The sequence below is a fragment of the Petromyzon marinus genome, chromosome 18 (genome assembly GCF_048934315.1).
Source record: "Petromyzon marinus isolate PM22_M1 ecotype Great Lakes invasive population chromosome 18, UKy_Petmar_22M1.pri1.0, whole genome shotgun sequence".
Classification (NCBI taxonomy): Eukaryota; Metazoa; Chordata; class Hyperoartia; order Petromyzontiformes; family Petromyzontidae; genus Petromyzon; species Petromyzon marinus.
Window position 1 is genome coordinate 14,104,834 of NC_133684.1, and position 18,900 is coordinate 14,123,733.

General features: G+C 48.0%; 1 protein-coding gene across 5 annotated transcripts in view; it reads right to left on the bottom strand.

Moving 5' to 3' along the window:
* The window catches only part of HERC2 (HECT and RLD domain containing E3 ubiquitin protein ligase 2), a 159,739-nt gene that overhangs the window by 133,559 nt on the left and 7,280 nt on the right, over nt 1-18,900 (bottom strand). For 4 of the 5 annotated variants that reach the window (XM_032956770.2, XM_032956767.2, XM_032956769.2 and 1 more), the window contains exons 3-14: nt 12,624-12,741; nt 11,299-11,433; nt 10,400-10,703; nt 9,825-9,925; nt 8,342-8,498; nt 6,948-7,052; nt 6,181-6,355; nt 4,708-4,881; nt 3,739-3,936; nt 2,416-2,570; nt 949-1,106; nt 625-738 (exon numbers count right to left, since the gene is read on the bottom strand). In XM_032956770.2, coding sequence (XP_032812661.2) covers nt 625-738; nt 949-1,106; nt 2,416-2,570; nt 3,739-3,936; nt 4,708-4,881; nt 6,181-6,355; nt 6,948-7,052; nt 8,342-8,498; nt 9,825-9,925; nt 10,400-10,703; nt 11,299-11,433; nt 12,624-12,741 — 1,894 coding nt within the window. The remainder of the gene's footprint in view (nt 1-624; nt 739-948; nt 1,107-2,415; nt 2,571-3,738; nt 3,937-4,707; nt 4,882-6,180; nt 6,356-6,947; nt 7,053-8,341; nt 8,499-9,824; nt 9,926-10,399; nt 10,704-11,298; nt 11,434-12,623; nt 12,742-18,900) is intronic. The other variant, XM_032956768.2, reaches the window with a different exon arrangement.

The window sequence follows — 18,900 nt, forward strand, 5'->3', positions numbered from 1 at the left end:
GCGAGCGTCAGCCAGCCAGAGTTACCCTGTGGCTGACCTGTTGTCACGTGGCCGGACGATACTGGAGGGGGGCCACCGGTGGACAGGGGCCGAGGGGCGGTCATGTGGTCCCAAAGAGCTCTCGGGAACATTCGAGAAGGAACTCTAGAGACCTGGAAGGTGGGAGGGGCTAAGGGCGGAGCCAGCCCCAGCCCGGTGGCATATAATGAGAGCTCTGTGAGGAGCTCAGGGTTCTTCGAGTGTTGGTGTTCGAATATCCACGTCGGGGAGAAGAAGCCTCTAGCCACGTGGTCCGGGACCCAGCTCGTGGTCCAGACCGGGATAGCGAACCGGTCTCGTTCTGCTGTAGTGTGGTTATATGGGCATTCGAGACCTGAGCGTAAGTTGTGTTATGTTACGTATGGTTATGTGAATAAATAGTGTTGCTCCCAAGATAACGTCTGCGACTCAGTTGGACTCACTACACGTCTGTCAAACACGCACCGTTGAGACCGACTCCCCTCCTCTTTCCCCTTTCCTTCCCCGAAGAAAAGGGATCTGACGCACGTACCCCATAACGCTAAGGTCCTACACGTCCGTGTTGGTTGGATCAATACAAATAATTTACAACAAGAAAACACACACCGTTATCCGTAACAGCAAGGGTCTGTGCGTCTTTGGTACCACAGGCCACATCGATCACCTTCAGCCCAGCCAGGGCAGCTACCAGTGTGGGGGTGCTCTGGTCCTCGCTGGTGCCTGCACACACACACACAAAGACAACAAAGATACCACGTAATCTTTAACAGACCATCGGGCAAAGACGGCAACAAACGGCACCATCGAAGTTGCGACGGATGAAAGCACAACGCGGTTCTCAGATCGAGTGATGTTGTTCGCGCTTGGAAAAGGGGGCAGCAGTGGCGCAGTGCGAAGGAAGAAGGGGAGAGGAGAGAGCGGCAAGGTCACCATGGCCCAGGCGACCGTAGTTGCCGCGCCCCCACGTGTAGAGCTCCCCGTCGGCGGTGATGGCCGCGCTGTATGTGCTCCCGCAGAACACGGACACCACTTGCTTGCCGGCCGGACGGCCCGACAGCGCCGCCACCAGCTTGGGCTCGTCCACCGCACTGCCGTGGCACCCGCACACACAAGACAAAGACCCTTCGTGTAACCTCAACAGACTTTTGGGGCAAGTGCTGTTAGGGAGCGTCTATGAAGGCCGGAAATGGTACACAAGGGGGTGGGTGGCCAGCACCATGCCCGGCCGCCTTTGTCTCCCGAGTGGTGATTGTTTACACACTCATTTGAGGCTGAGTCGACTTAGAGGAGGCCTATGATTGGTTCAGATAATCATCACTGGTGTTGGCCGTGAGTGCGAATATATCTCGGATCGCCAGGTTCGTAGCGTAGTGTGCGCTAGCCACTGCACTAACCGCTCTCCACCACACACAAAGACAAAGTTCCCCCATATAGCCTACACACACGCTCGCACACACACAACCCAGCACAAACGCAACCCGGTTAACCAGCACATGTCCGGTGATCATCCAGAACTGTGGAGGTAGCAGCGAGAGTTGGTGGATCATCGCCCGGAGAAGGCAGTAGTACAGCAAGTGGACTAATAGCCATCTATTCTCATCTCCACAAATATAGAGTGTTGCTCCCTCGCGAAAGGCGCGAGGGTTTCTCAGGGTGCTCCGGTTTCCTCCAAGTTGTCAATTCATCACCAAATGGATGAAATATCCTAAAATAAAAACCCAATAGGGAACCCCTTCTGAAAAGAGTCCTACGACTGAGTGTGGCTCTCCTAGATAAAGAAGTAAACTATTAGAATAAAAACAAAAAAAAAATCATTAATTGATAATACTCAGTGCAAGTAAGAATGCGACTCTGCGTTGAGATCGAGCTCAGTGACACTGGTCGTCCAGGCCTCGGGCCTTAGCACAAACTACGGGAGACCTGCGACTCAACTAAAGAGAACCTCATGACTGCTGGACTCCTCGGTGTCAATTCGGACCAAGGTTGGCTTTCTGAGATGATACTAGAAAATAGGACTTTTGAAGGCCCGTATGCCTGTGAATTTAACGTAATTTATTTACATCAACAACGGCAGGTGCCTCTCAGCATTAAGTAGCGGCGACATAATTCTAGCACCGACGCCAGGCTTCGCACACTGCAAGGGTGGTAAAGGCCTTTTGGCTACAGCACGCGTAAAGCTGTAGTTGATGAGAGCTGTAGCTATGGAGCTGGGCACCGCTCCAAGTTGCTACAGTTTTGGCTGCTTAATGTACCGGTCACTGCGAGTCACTTCTCCGCCCACTACCAAGGAGCGACACTCCCCGGTGCGAGGCAGCGAGAAGTCCGCCTCAGCTGCGGTGGGCACAACAAAAACAAAATTCCCTCCCGTAGTGCCGCTGCATGGACCGAGGGGCTCACCAAGAGTCCCCGTGGCCTAGGCAGCCGCTCTCTCCACAGCCCCACGACCAGACGTCCCCGTCGGCAGAAAGGGCCAGGAAGTGCTTGCCCTGTGGGTGCGTGGCCACCTTCACCACCACGTGCTCCGCCAGCGCCACCAGCAGCTGCGGCGGCTGCTGCATGCGCGCATGCAGGAGGCACCGAGGGTGAACGCACGCGGGCGAGTCGGCACACGCGTCGCGGTAGCAGCACCACCAGAAACGGAGTGACTTCACGGCATGGCAGACTTTGGTAAACGAGTGGCCTCCACTAGAGCCAGGTGAATGAAGTCAAACTCGGTCAGCAAAGTTACATAAACAGTGGTCTCATTTCACCCTTTTACAGCCATGGGTGAATCAAATGCAGGTCACCCTGCAGCTAGCCATTCATGATATGGGAGTGGTCATATTTGATTTTTGGTGAAGAATCTGCAGAATGAATAGGGCCCGACCTTGGTTATTCCTCGTGCAATGTTTTTAATCTCAAGCTATTGCCACAAGGTGGCAGTAGACGCATCCTGTGTGTGTTGTGGGTGTGGCCCACAAACAACAGCGATATTCACCCGTGTGAACTCATATCGGGGCACAGCCACAATGACGAGGGCATCATTGCCGGTTCCCGGGAACAGACGGAACCAGCTGTGAATCGGTTAAAAGCTGTGAGGACAACTTCATTGTTTTAATTCATCAAACATATTCCAACTGCTTCATAGGAATCGCCACCACAGGTGGTAGAAATGCCCCGCCGACGTTCTTACAGCCAGCAGTCACACAGCATGTCAGAAATAAGATCGAGGGTGGGTGGCAAAAGAAGCATTCAGAAAAATATGAAAGAGTTGTTGACAAGAACGGTGATTTAAATGGCAAAGCAAGCCAAGACGATGGTGTGGAGCGTAGCTTTGCATGGAACGGCGGAAAGGTGGTGACGGTTCGAAGTTTTCGAGACGTGGAGGAGGGTGCAGAGAATGGGCTGGGCAAAGAAAATAACCAATAAAGCCATCTTGAATGGCATCAATGAAAGAAGAATGACAATAGAAGTCATGAGAAGGAGAAAGAGGAACTGGAGTGGGCACGATGTTATGAGTAATGTTACGAGTAATGACGTTCAAGAGGGGAGAACGCAGCAGTAAAGAGCAAGAGCAAGCCGAGGATTTGGATGTTGGAAGTACTGCAGAAAGGGCCATTTATGGAAGTGAAGAGGGCGGAGAACGGAGGATGAAGAGGGTTGCAGCCGGGGGGACCTGTCGATAAGGCAGAGCACCGAAGCAGGACAGCAGAAGGCGCAGCGAGGTAGTGGGCGCAGTACCTCGCTGTGGTAGGGCTGCACGTAGACCCTGCCGTCCTTGGCGAGTGCCAAGAGACACTTCTCGGAACAAGCGACGTGCTCCAGGCCCAGCTCTGAGAGAGCCTCCACCTGCATGGGGCCGTTAACCAGGGGCAGCGTCTGACCGCCCCAATCCAGGAGACCCCAGGCCTGGACGAGCTGGGAAAAGCGGCCGCCCCCCTGCAGGGCACCGCATGAGGGAGGGCGATCAGAACAACCCGCGGCGTGCGCCAGCAGCACGCAGCACTTGGCAAAAACCCCCACAGCAGTGCAGAAGATAAACAAGAGGGCGCTTTTAAAGCACACGAGTCAGGCCTTAAGCTTGCATGTTTCAGGTTTCACGGTGATGTTGTTTAACGGTGAGAACTAAAGAGACGAGGATGGGCCTCTTGTTTGCGAAAGGGGTCACCAAAAATGACTAAAAGATAGGATGACAAGTACAACAATGAAGCAAAACAACCAAATAGCAATCAGACCCAAAACAACCGCACTTTACTCCTCTTATCTCTCAAGAAATCTGGGCCAATGGCTCCAACACTACACAGTTTGCCCGAATAAACTTGTACAATTTTATCCTGGAGGGCCAAGCGTGTGTTATCTCAAAGTAAAAACTAAACTATTTGTATTTTACCAGGTAAGGCCCACTGAACTATATATCTCTTTTTCAGAAGTGGCTTGGCCACATGATAGCTCAACGCAGTGGCTTATTATGTGAAAATGTATTGCAGTATCCAAATACTTTCAACGCATGATTCTACATGCGGAAGGAAAAACCGGAGGACTCGGAAAACAATCCACGTGACCACAGAGAAACATGCAAACTCCAAATATACAGGCATCAGGGTCGGGATCGAACCCACGACCTCCTGTATACAAGGCGAGGTAGCTAACATCTCGCCACCGAAATGGTACACGGCCATGGCATGGAGGACGAACGAGTAGGAGTCGCACCGGTTGTGAGGACAGCGCGTTGCAGGGTGGCGGCAGGCACGGCGCCGCCAGTCGGTCCAGGTGAGCCATAATCACCACGGCGGTCTGTCGCAGGTCGATCTCTACCTCATTGTCCTGGGGCAGCACCAGGTAGCGAAGGAAGCTCTCATTGGGGCCCAGCGGACTCACCAGCACCTGTGCCCCACAAAGACAAAGATCCCCCGTATAGCCTTAACAGACTTTTGAAGCAAGTGCTGTTCAAAACTAGCACCGATGAAGGCCGGCACAGTACACGAGGGGATGTGTGGCCAGCACCATGCCCAACAATCTTTGTCTCCCCAGAGGCGATGTTTTTACACAACGCAGCAGGTAAACATTTGAGGCTGAGATGACGCAGGGGATGCCCAGATAATTGTCACTGGTGTTGGCCGTGAGCAGGAATTGAACTGGGATCGCAGGGTTCGTAGAGTTGCACGCTAACCACGATACCACCATTCCTTTCCGTACACACACATGACACCAGGCCACATGATTTACAGCCGCAGTGAGAATGGACCTGCCCCCTCTGATTCTCCAAGCCACAAAATCGTACTGCCAATGAGCAATCCGTCCCGTGGCCGTGTCGGCAGGGCTGCCACCGTTCCCACAAAACAAAATGCAGACATATTTCTCAGTCAGCCTAGGTCTATCAAAACTGTGCAATAGGCTGCAATAAACTTGAACAACACAATACCGGTACCAGGTCTCAGTAGAAATTGATCCTTGCCACCCAAACACAGAAGCCAATAAAGCCTTTCCGAAACATTGCAGGACTCAACCGCACGCCGGGCAGCACGCAAGACAAGCGGAACCATCATCCCGAATAATCCCCTCATCGCAGATTCCACCACCACCATCCAGCCACGGGGAGGCTCACGGCTCCCTTGCAAGCGGTGGGCTGCCTTGCATAGAACTCGACCTGGCCGCGGCAAACGCAATTACCTTCAAACAAACTATCACCCAAATGTGACTACGGCACAAGAGTGGAACACATCATGAGTCTATGGGTTTCTATGTAAGCCTATGAGTCTCTACTTGAGTTTATGGGTCTCTGTATGGGTCTCTGTGTGAGTATGTGGGTCTATGTTAATTTTTGGGTCTCGCTGCGAGTCTATGGGTCTCTGTATAGGTCTTTGTATGGATGTCTATGTAAGTCTGTGGGTCCCTGTGCCAACTCATGTCAACTGACAGTGTTCTCCGAGGGCACGCGTGTGATACACGCATTGTCTGCTGAAGCCAGCAGATAGACTTACAACTCAGACGTTGATTTAAAGTTGTTCCTTAATTAAATTCCTATCCAAGGTGAATGAAAACGGATGCCAACTTCCAGACTCCCCGGGCCAAACCAGGACAGGTGGAAACCGTAAAGGCGCAAGAGACACCGGCTGGTTACCCCGCTCCAGAAATCGCTGTGCTCCCTTTTGCAACCTGCCGGTACGGGAGGAGGGCGCTTGCCTGTGGCTCATCCTGCTTGGAGGCGGTAGGCTCCTTGCCAGCCTGGATGTGGTGCAGCCGGCGCAGCAGAGGCAGCAAGGGCGCGCTGGTGCCCTCAGACGAGCGCTCATTATCCGCCTCCCTCGTGCCACTGTCCCAAAGCTGCAGCAGCAGCTGCACGGCCGACAGCATCTGGCTGCACAAACCGAGTGGAGGAGCGGAAAGCCAGGCCGTCAGCGCACAGAGGGGGAAAACCCGACAAAAAAAACCTGAAGTCACGGGCGGCAAAAGGTAACAGCCATCCCCAAAAGAAACAGAACCTGCCTAGATCGACAAGAAGGCAGGCCTTCATCCAGCAGCAGATTGATCATGGCTATGATGACACTGACCAACAAAACATACATGACCAACAAACATTCCAACCCACTCGTAAACTATCATTGGTCGAGGTTGAATGACGATACAGCACTTGTGAATTCACCCCAGTCGCTCGCTCACTGGTGGTCGGTCAAATTTATATTGCACCTCCAGCGCTACTACCATGGCCACTGTTCCCGTGAACTTAACTCACCGATTCCTCCACCCATGTTGGCGACTTGGTCTACCAGACACCTGCCCACCTACCCACTCACCAACTCACCATACTGCAGGTCACAACACTTCTCATTCCACTTTTTTCCTCGCACCACTCGGGTTATGAATTCCATCACATCGACTCTTTTCCCCAAGTTCTTACAATGACCAAGCTCGATAAAAATAAACGCGTTAACTCGTTGGCCGGGCAGTACCTGAGCGTTCCTCTCTGCACCGCAAGCTCGAGCAGCAACGCCAGGGCCAGGTGCTGGTCCTGAGGGGGGATCCCGCCAGGGCCCTTGGCGGCTCCATGCACGTCACTGCACGACAGGGGGCACATGCGTGTCACCAAACTCCGAGTCACTCTCGCGCCGGCAAAACACACACCCACTCGGCGAAGGGATGCAGACTGGCGAACAAGACCGGCATAAACTGTGGAGTCGACACAGACAAAGCTGGACGGACATATGTATGTGTTGAACTTCTTTTGCACCTTACGTAGCAAACCGTGTTAATCGGAGGAGGACAACCAACATTGGTATTGCATAGGGCTGAGAGAGGTGGAAGCTCTCCGATCGGAGCAGATGGACGCGGTCAACTGGCCTGCAACTCTCACGGTTCCTGGTGGCAACCCTATGTGACCCAGAAAGTCTGGGAATCGGCATCTTTGCTCAAGTGGCAGGCATTTCTTAGTTTCGAGAACTGGTAGTATCGTGTTGAACTATACTAAAAAAACTAAACTATTTTTATTTTACCAGGTAAGCCCCACTAAGCTATATAGCTCATTTTCAGAAGCATCCTGGCCATAAACGATAGTCCAACGGAGTGGCTTACCAAGTGGACATTTATAACAGCCAAATACTCTAAACACGACCACGGGGAGAACATGCAAACTCCAAATATACAGGTGTCAGGGTCGGGATCGAACCCCCGACCTCCTCTATACCAGATGAGGTAGTTAACATCTCGCCACCGTGACACCCCTATATCACAGGATACCGCACAGAAGGCTGTGAAGTTTTGCAGTTAAGTTACAACTGTAAGTAGTCAAAGCGTGGTATAAGAAAAGTTCTCAATCACACCTCACCATGCATATTGGAATTGTGTTTTTTTTTTACAAGACAGCCTGTGTAAATCAGATAAATAAAAAAAATTGGGAAAAGAACACAAAATACATAACGTGAAACAAACTCTAAAACAAAAGCCCAAATTTGTAAAGCGCAGTTTTTCGTTATAATTAAGAGGCACGGGAAAATGCAGATGAGTGCAACCAGGCGGTGAGCCGGCACCAACGTCGCCCAAGACATTTCCAGTGAAATCACACGAGCCTTTATACACGTGGGAGAAAACCAGAGCACCCGGAGAACATCCGGATGGAAAGAGATTCATCCACTTTCTCTCCTGCCCTCCTCCAGCAAGCCAGGGTATGGCAGCCTCGACGCTTGCGGCAGGTAGGGAAGTTCACAACAGTTGTGCGATCCACCAATCCCCGACGCCTCCACGGTGCCAGATGACGGGCCACGTGCAGCACGGCCACCAGGACTGGTGAGGAGAACGTGAAGCGAGGTGGGAGTGAGGGTGGCGGGGTGGGGGACCCCCCGGCACGCACCCAGTGACGACGGAGCGCAGAAACTTGGTGGCTCGCTCCACCACCTCCAGCCACACAGCGGAGACGCTGGTCTCGTCGAAGAGCGTGCCCTCGGGCAAGGCCTGCAGTGCATCCAGCGACTCCTGCAGCAGCTCGCTGCACAGGTCCGCATCTTCGCCTGCACTCGCAAAGACAACAGACTTGTTGGGGCAAGTGCTGTTAGAGAGCAGCTAGCAATGAAGGCCAGTACGGCACTCAAGGTGGAGGGTGGCCAGCACCATGCCCGACCACCTTTGTCTCCCGAGTGACTATGTTTACACATCTCACGAGGTTCTCATTTGAAGTTTAAATCGACCCAAGGGAGGCCCAAGACTGGTTCAGGTAATCGTCACTGGTACTGGTGGCCGTGAGCATGAGATAGGAAATCCTCGACCGATGGGCCGGCATTGAAAATTGTACTTAAATATTTGTATTAATACTGTGCCTGTAAGACTGTCTTACTCTAAAACCAATACACAGTGCAACTAAAATAATATATAGTTATATCCTACGTCTTCTTCGATATGGGTTAAAAACATCTGTAGCTATTTCAGTAAAAGTCAGTTGGGAGAAAGGAGGGGGGCCCACAGTCGTACATTGCATAGCCCCCCTGTTGAAATAGGTCGTTGGCTGCTGGGTTACAAGATGTTATTGGCATAAGCACTCCAAACAAAACATAGAGCTCCATTCAACGCAAGAATACAGGTCTAACATCGAGCTTTTTGAGCAAGTTCAAATAACCGACGTAAAACCATGCCACAGTATTCTGTCAACTCCTGAAGTTGAGAACATCATGGTTTATGGAGCCTGTGCACACAGAGTTCATGAGGTCATGGTGGAATGTGTACAATATGGGCACAGATAAGGATTTCAGCAGTGGAAAGTCAAAATAATATCTAAAATGGGTTAATAATAAATTGTTATTGCTAAACACCGCTTAAATATAGCAGCCACGGGGCAAAATTGACCACAGATTTCCTGACATATGACAGCCTTCCATCTAACCCAAGGTTTCGTAAGATGGACACCCACCTGCGTTTACATCCCAAGCGGCAGACAAGGCCAACAACTTTCCTTCGTTCACTCTCAATTCACAAATTCTGCCTTCGGTCCTGATAATGGAGGCACTGCCACACAGTCAAATGCCACTGGCGCTGAAGCAACGTTTCTGGATTAGCTTTGCACCGCGAGCAGTGTGTGGCCGCTGCTGGAAATGGTAAATATTTCCTCACAGAAGGAATAAACTATTGAATGCAGTTCTTTGGGGAAACGAAAGCAAGGACTGAGACAATTTATTTTGATCAACGCTGACCTGCCTTTAAATATAATCAAAGCCGTATCTGGCAGTGACAACAAAATCAAGCTAGACTTGATCGTACACAAATAACTAAAACAAACAACCAATGACAGACAAACACCTGGCATGTGCACGTTCACGCACGGACACGGAGGGGAGGTTACGAACCCGAACGCCAGGCTCTGCGCAGGAAGGCAAAGGCGAATGAGAGGGCAGCTCTGGAGCCCACGCGAGCCAGCCCTTCGACGCCCTTCCCCACTGCCCGCATGCTGAAAAACAACAACAAAACAAGGGACAAAGCTCCCCCATATCGCCTCGTGTCCTTCACCCTTTCCCCTTTTGTACAGACCCTGGGGAGATGTAATTGTACATTGTTGGCAATTCTGGCTAATCGCCCGATGAAGCTGGTTGTAATCACCAACAAAACGTCACGGTACTCGAATTGTAAATGTTGTGGGTTTACTCTCCAACACACCGGTCTGCTGAAGTAGTAACTAATTGGCACGTTATGTTTACGTGACAAACCTTACTAATTGGCTGTGTCGGATGGTGGGGGGTTTAATGACACATTTATAGTCACGCGATTTAACCCAACAAAAACCTCCATTATGGATAATATTGGTCAGCGAAAGCCTACGTGTCAAAACGCATGTAGGCAACGTCAACATCTCAAGCGGATTGTACGAACTGATCTCTACGCAGGAGAGCCTGTGCGAAGGCCGCAAGTTGACCGAGGGCCTCACCCGCACTTGTCGGTCACTGCGGCGGTAACAGCGGCAGCGGCCGCAACAGAGACCGTGCCGCCGCCGTTCTGGGTGATGGCGGAGGGCGCGGTGGCGCTGGGCGTGCCCGCGGGCGGGCCCTTGCCGTCGGCGGGCGAGGCGGCCGACGGCGGCAGGCTGCGGCCCAACGCCAGCAGGTAGCGCTCCAGAATGAGCAGCCGCTGGCGGAGACGGGCAGCCGATAGCGTGCTGGAGGCCGCCTGTGCCGCCATATCCTGCTGCTCACTCACGAGCACTTGCAGGCACTCGCGCAGCTCGCTCATGTCTGCAGCAGGGGGGGTGGAAGGGGGAAGAGAGACGCACGGACCACTCGTCTGGCCGGCCGTCGCTCGAAGGCTCGAAAGCTGGCGGTCGATACTAACGAAGGAGCAGCAGCCATCAGAGGGCACAAATACAAAATGGAGGACCCTCTGCCCTTATCTCTGTAAGAATGCAAGCTCATTATATAGTTGCATATGATTAGCACATTATATTTTTATATACAAGCAGAACTCCATTCTGTCTTAATTTAGTTTCAGTTCATCAGCCTCTTTCTTTTGCAGACTAATATTATCAAACAGGATTTGTGTAAACAAATCAAGTCTGTACCAGTATTAACCTTCTGGGTCTCATCAGGCAGTGAGGTTTGTTGAAGCCAATAGGCTGATGGATAAAAATTATTTGTATTTGTACGTGGAGAAACTTAACATTATCCTCATATATGAAATTTACCCACAATGCTCCACGAAAATGCATAACGCAGTCTGCCTCGTGTGCACCTACAATTCTTATGAGGGACTGTGGTTTCAATCCGGGGACACTATGTGTACCGTGCCCATCGGTCGCTTTACGAGCAAGGAGGATGGGGGCCGGGAACCCACCGGGTTGCTTGCCCCACACCCACGAGTCCATGATGGCGCGAGCCTGGCGCGGCGGGGCCTGCAGCTCGTCCTCCTCCTTCTCGCGCTCGTTGGCCTCCTCCTTTCTGGAGCTCGACTGCAACTCCCGGCTTTCATCTGCCCACGTGCACACTCTCATCATGATGGCGATGACGACAGCGACGATGATCATCATAACGAGAATTATTTTGTTTTTGACAGAGCCGCCCTCCTCTACGCCGGGCGCCTCGGAGCACTTTATACAGGGACTTGCGTGGCATCTCATTCCAAGTATTTGAAAGGGCGACCCCCAAGGGTAACCATCCCTTTGGGCACATGGTGACTCACCACCTGTCCTGCAATCCAGGCATTAATCTGCCAGTACATGGTGATGTTGCTGTATACAATCCCAATTGAAAAATTTGTGGGTAAAACCATGCCCTGGTTTACGCAAAGGATGCATTCCTGAAAATCAGAACGTAAATCGAAAGGACTTAAATCGAAGCAAAGAGATTGGTCGATGGATTGTAACGTGGTACAGTACATAAATAGAGGATGCTCAGTAACCCATTGCACATCTGTACTGTGCAACAATCGGTGTAAAAAGTGTATATTATTGATATTTTAAGATATCTATTATACTATATGTATTATTAATTGTTTATCATTCAAAACAATTGTAATCTTGTGTAAAAATTGTTGCCATAAATACGGTATGTAAGGAACAAAATATTTTGGACATGATGCAGGCCACACAATGGACTTCTCATTTTGAAGGACATCACAGGATCTTTACCATCCACTGTAAGGCAGATGGCACGTAGTTTATGGTTATTACACCCGCAGTATTAACAAGGGTGGCCTGCAGGATTTGAACGGCAGGGCTCTGGAAGAAGCCGTGAACGCGCTACCGCTGGGCGACTCCTGTGTCAAGGTGCAACAATCACGATGAGAGGTTGTGCAGAGAAACCATCAGCAAGAAGAAATAGAGATTGGGTGCCATGGTTGCGAGAAGTTAACTACCTCACCTGGTATACATGAGGTCATGAGTTCGATCCCGACCCTGAAGCCTGTATATTTGGAATGTGCATATTCTCCCCATGGTCCCGTCGATTTTTCTTCGGGTCTTCCGATTTTTCCCTCCACGTTTAGAAACAGGGGTTTAAAGACTTTAGCTGCTATAAATTGCCACGTGATAAGTCATTTCGTTGAAGTATAATTTGTGATGGCCAGGTCACATCTGAAAAGAGCTATATAGCTCTATGGCCATTACCTGGTAAAAGAAAATAGTACAGTATAGAGCTGCGTGAACGTATTACGCACGATACCTTTGGGACTCGCCGCTTCGTTGGAATTCTGGGGTCCATCGCAGTAAACAAACGACACCTCACCATCCTTCACCATCTCGTTCCACAGAGTGCACAGCCCATCTCGGCTGAAGATCAGCTGCAACCAAGAAATGTGTTTGTTTTGTGAAAATGACTCCAAAGTTTGGGGTGTTCGCCTCACTGTCTGCAGCATCTAAATATCCAGAGAGCGCAGTCAATGTAGGACAAGATCAAGCAAAGCAGAATCACCAAGTGAACGTATTGGCGGTACACCTTTGGTGTACATATTCTTTGGTTCTTTTGGTAAAGTCACATTGATAGAATAATAAAAATAATAATACAAAAAAGTGAAAAAAACTAACGTAGACTGTAGCCTGGTTCTTAATTGGAGTGAGTGTACTGGCAGCCTATAATGTAGACTGTAGCCTGGTTATTAAGTTTGGTGAGTGTACTGGTAGTCAATAATGTAGACTACATTATGAGTACACTCACTCCAATTAAGAACCAGGCTACAGTCTAGATTAGTGTTTTTTTTTATTTTATTCTTTATAAATTTTTATTTTTATTCTTTTAACATTTTATTATAATTTTTCTATCTACGTGACTTTACCGAAAGAACCAAAAAATATGAATTCCTGCAGTCACGAAAGTTTTAAGATAAAATTTTACTTTTGGTATATTAAAAAAAAAATCACATCTTTCTAAATATTTATTTTCCCATGATTCGCAACCCCGGTCAAAAAATATTGCAGGGTGCTTCAAAATCAGTTCTCGCAATGTCGACTGCTTCGACATCACGAGATGCAGCTGCACACGAAGTTTCACAGTCTGTTGCGGTATAGCAGCACCCAGCCTGATGACGATTGGCTGCTCCCTGTTCCAAAGGCAGATTTGACTCCTTGTGCCCTAGACCTGGTCGGATGGTTCCTCGATTCATTTCCAGAATAATTTATTGGCAGACGGTGGCATCAAAATATTACAACTAATGGTGTCGCCACACGTTCAAATGGGAAAGCAGCTGCTGAATCAAAGGTAATTTCAGATTGAGAGTATGCAACTCACTCAAAGGCAACAGGGACATCGTCAGAATGTTTTATGAGAACCGGTGTGTAATGCTGCACCGGTGTACTACCAATACATCCAAATGCAGAGATGGAAAAATAGCCGAAACCAAGCTAACAAGATTAGAATTTAAGTGCAGTTATATTTAGAATGCGAATTCAAAACAAGTATTTACATTAATTCCATAAGTGAACGGTTTGTAAATGCCAAGAGGATTCAATATTATTCCACGAGCACAACGCATCACACAGCCTCCACATTTAGCGACCTTTCTCGAAAGAAAGCTTACGAATGCAGAAGCACGCCTTGCCTCACGAGGCTTGCACGGCACGTAAACAAAATTAACACGGTGGCGATTTATTTGCAAGCAGCACTGATGACACAATTCGACGACTGCAGATGTTTTGTTGCTGACAGTGGGAGGAGTCCGGTCTTGTTAAAGCAATCACAGTGAACACAACAGCTCTTATTTATTTACAACCGACCCTAAACACGCTATTTAAACCAGTTGCAAAATGTGCGTGGCCATAATTTAGTTAACCCTGCCTTGTTATACAACAATATTTATATATCTTACTACAGGCCGATGCTCCGGGCAATTAGGGATGCGAGGAATTACGAGAGTAGAGACCGACATATCGACTTTGTGCTCTGATATAGATAGCGCCTTAGCCAAGTCGCTTTACAATAATTGCACAATTGTACATGAGATTATAGTGGTTAACATAAAGAGTGGGGTTATTAAAAGTGGTGGTGTAGCTATGGTGACAGGAGGCCAGGTGGGAGTGGTAGTGATAGGGCTAGGGATAGGGGTTGGGGTAGCGATAGGGCTTGGGGTAGACCTCATCGTCGCTGGGAGGCCGGGGCAGGGAGTAGCAGAATGGGCTAGCGGAGATGATTGTCTTATGTGTGGGAGTTTGTACACTGGGGCCTGGAGAAAACTTGGATAGTTTCGTAAACTTGAAAACTTAGGTTTTAAAATTGACTCGCAAGCAGTTTGCCATTAGATTTAACGACACACAAATATGTGCTCTCAGCATTATGCACACCACCAGCTCAAAACAACTGCATGTGTGGCCATTTTGTCATTTTAGAGACAAGCCAAATCATTGAGAAAGTTTCCACGTGTACAAAACAAACCCTGCAAACCTAAACATGGGTACAAAATATTTACGTGTATTAAAATAATAACATGTTACTGCAGAACTCTATTATGAGATAGACCATGCCAATTATTTCACTCAAAACAATTTATGCAAATGCTATGCTCATGCTACATCCAGGCTAATGGAGTGAATAATACTGCAAACACAACGCAGAATAAACCGCAAACGACACAAGCGAGATGGCAAACTCGAGACAAATATTAATTCTGTTTGAGTCAAATCACAACACCGACAGTGAGGGGTGAATCGCAAGATGCCGACTAAAAATGCCTACATCAGATGAGAAGTAGCTTCCTGCAAACACTATTAGAGTACTATACTACCTATCTGCATGAGACATAGGGCTGTGTTGAAGTGCGTTTGTTTGGGTTTCTGGTCGGGCCTGCAGTATGGGCTTATCAGCCAATTGCCTTAGCAACCACACAAACAGCAACCAGCGAAGAGACGTGATTGCTCATCCACTGTCTATGTCAAGGACGTAACATTATAGTTGCACGAAGGCATATGTTATTATGCAAGTGTAAATTTAGGTATGTATACCTTGTTACGCATTTCAAAGATAGTACATACTTAAATCCAAACATGTATTCATATGGTATGTATTATTTGGCTGGACAAACATACAATGCATCCAGATCACGATATAGTGTTCTCCGATACCAAGGTCCTTTGCAAACCTATAGGTTATCATCAGATATTTGTCGATGAGGCAATTCAGATTTACAAACACAAACACAATTTCAACCGAGAAGATGATTTCAAATTAAGCAATCATTGAAAAGATGTTCTAAATCATACCAAACATTAAACTAATTTTCAATGGTACAGTATATTTATCCAAGTAGTGATATACCAAACTTTCACAGCAGCTTATTTCCCTTCAAAACAACGTTTGTAAACCCCCCTCCCCCTCCCCCCCCCCCGTGTTAGGTGCTCTATCAGCACTTTATACGAATTCCTTTGTCAAAGCGTTTGGTTTCCTCCCACACAGCTTAAAGGACGCGACCTGGCTTGACTTTCTTAATTCCAACGCTGTCTTCGTGACAGCACAGTCCCTTCACCTGATGAAGGCCACTTGTGTTGTGGCCGAAACGTCGTGATTTTTGCTGTTTTATTTTTTACCTACGTGACTTTACCGAATAGAACCAAAGAGTATGGATCCTTGCGGTCACGAAAGCTTCAAATCTAGAATTAAACATCCAGATACTGTTTGCTTATACAGTGAGGGAAAAAAGTATTTGATCCCCTGCAGATTTTGTACATTTTCCCACTGACAAAGAAATTATCAGTCTATAATTTTAATGTTAGGTTTATTTGAACAGTGAGAGACAGAATAACTTCAAAATCAGAAAAACGCATGTCAAAAATGTTATAAATTGATTTGCATTTTAATGAGGGAAATAAGTATTTGACCCCCTCTCAATCAGAAATATATCTGGCTCCCAGGTGTCTTTTATACAGGTAACGAGCTGAGATTAGGAGCACTCCCTTTAAGAGTGCGCCTAATCTCAGCTCGTTACCTGTATAAAAGATTCCTGTCCACAGAAGCAATCAATCAGATTCCAAACTCTCCACCAAGGCCAAGACCAAAGAGCTCTCCAAGAATGTCAGGGACAAGATTTTAGACCTACACAAGGCTGGAATGGGCTACAAGACCATTGCCAAGCAGCTTGGTAAGAAGGTGATAACAGTTGGTGCAATCATTCGCAAATGGAAGAAACACAAAATAACTATCAATCTCCTTCGGCCTGGGGCTCCATGCAAGATCTCAACTCGTGGAGTTGCAATGATCATGAGAAGGGTGAGGAATCAGCCCAGAACTACACGGGAGGATCTTGTCAATGATCTCAAGGCAGCTGGGACCAGAGTCACCAAGAAAACAATTGGTAACACACTACGCCGTGAAGGACTGAAATCTTGCAGCGCCCGCAAGGTCCCCTTGCTCAAGAAAGCACATATACATGCCCGTCTGAAGTTTGCCAATGAACATCTGAATGATTCAGAGGACAACTGGGTGAAAGTGTTGTGGTCAGATGAGACCAAAATGGAGCTCTTTGGCATCAACTCAACTCGCCGTGTTTGGAGGAGGAGGAATGCTGCCTATGACCCCAAGAACACCATCCCCACTGTCAAACATGAAGGTGGAAACATTATGCTTTGGGGGTGTTTTCTTCTAAGGGGACAGGACAACTTCACCGCATCAAAGGGACGATGGACAGGGCCATGTACCATCAAATCTTGGGCGAGAATCTCCTTCCCTCAACCAGGGCATTGAAAATGGGTCGTGGATAGGTATTCCAGCATGACAATGACCCAAAACACACGGCCAAGGCAACAAAGGAGTGGCTCAAGAAGAAGCACATTAAGGTCCTGGAGTGACCTAGCCAGTCTCCAGACCTTAATCCCATCGAAAATTATTTGAGGGAGCTGAGGGTTCGAGTTGCCAAACGTCAGCCTCGAAACCTTAATGACTTGGAGAAGATCTGCAAAGAGGAGTGGGACAAAATCAATCCTGAGATGTGTGCAAACCTGGTGGCCAATTACAAAAAACGTCTGACCTCTGTGATTGCCAACAAGTGTTTTGCCAAGTACTAAGTCATGTTTTGCAGAGGGGTCAAATACTTATTTCCCTCATTGAAATGTAAATCAATTTATAACATTTTTTACATGCGTTTTTCTGGATTTTTTTTATTGTTAGTCTGTCTCTCACTGTTCAAATAAACCTACCATTAAAATGATAGACTGATAATTTATTTGTCAGTGGGCAAACGTACAAAATCATCAGGGGAACAAATACTTTTTTCCCTCACTGTACTCTCCACAACAACCCCAATGAATTATTCTATGCTGAGTATTACGCAGTTTTTCACCAACTCGGACCCATATTTAACAGAGGATCTTGGCCTATAAACATCTGGCAGTTCACCAGCATCGGTTCTAGCAAACCAGACTGCTGATGAGACATTGAATGTTAAAATCGATCCAGACTTTGCTTGTGTTGAACCAATGCTGCTGACATTCAGCACTCAGAAGGCCGTGTGGCAAAATGCACCTGGATGGACAGATATGTGAAGGAGCATTGTCTGTTTATTTATTTTTATTCCAAATAAACAGGTTTGTGAATCTCCATGGACTATAAATAAGTGAAAAAATAAGGAAAAGTATTCGTAAAAATGTACCTGCAGTCTATCATGGACCAAACCTGAATAACTCATCCGGCTATCATATCAACAGAGAAGAATAGAGTTGCACGACCCACCCCCTTTGAGAAAATCCTAGACCGATGGGGCCAGCATGAAAGCAAGATGTGTGAAAACTTAATTCTGAGTATTGTATCTTTCAATATTTTTATTAATACTGTCACCGAGAGACTGTCTTCCTCTAAACCAGCGGTGCACGCACCCCCTGGGGGTGCGAGAAAGGGCATCGCGCACCCCCTGGGGGTGCGCGATGCCCTTTCTGGGGGTGCGAGAAATGCCAGGTTTTTTTAGAAGGTAAATAATCAAAAACATAAATTAAGCACGGGCACGGAAGTACAAATACTTTGTTTCATCAAACCCTCTGTGTGTTTATTAACATTATAAAAACATTTACGATTGAGAACCAAACGGGTGCAGACTGCAATAAAGGTTAAGAACTACTGCTCTAAATCCAATACACGGTGCAACTAAAATAATATATATAGTTATAGCCGACATATTTTTGTTTACGGGTTAAAAACATCCGTAACTATTTCAGTAAAAGTCAGTCGGGAGAAAGGAGGGGGGCCAACAGTCGTATCTTGCATGGCCCCCCTGTTCAAATAGGTCATTGCGCCCCTGGCTGCTGGGTTATGAGATGTTATACTGGTAGGAATGAAGTTGTAAACTGAGTGTACCAGCCTGCAATAGATTAATGCGTCCGTCCGTCCCCTTTCAATACTTTAACGAAGTGAAATCTCGTGCTGTTGGGTGTAAAATCAGCAATAGACAGTGCAGAGACTTGTCCTACCAGCCCACCCTGCAGGGACCTGTTTGGCATGAACACTCCAAACAAAACATGGAGCTCCA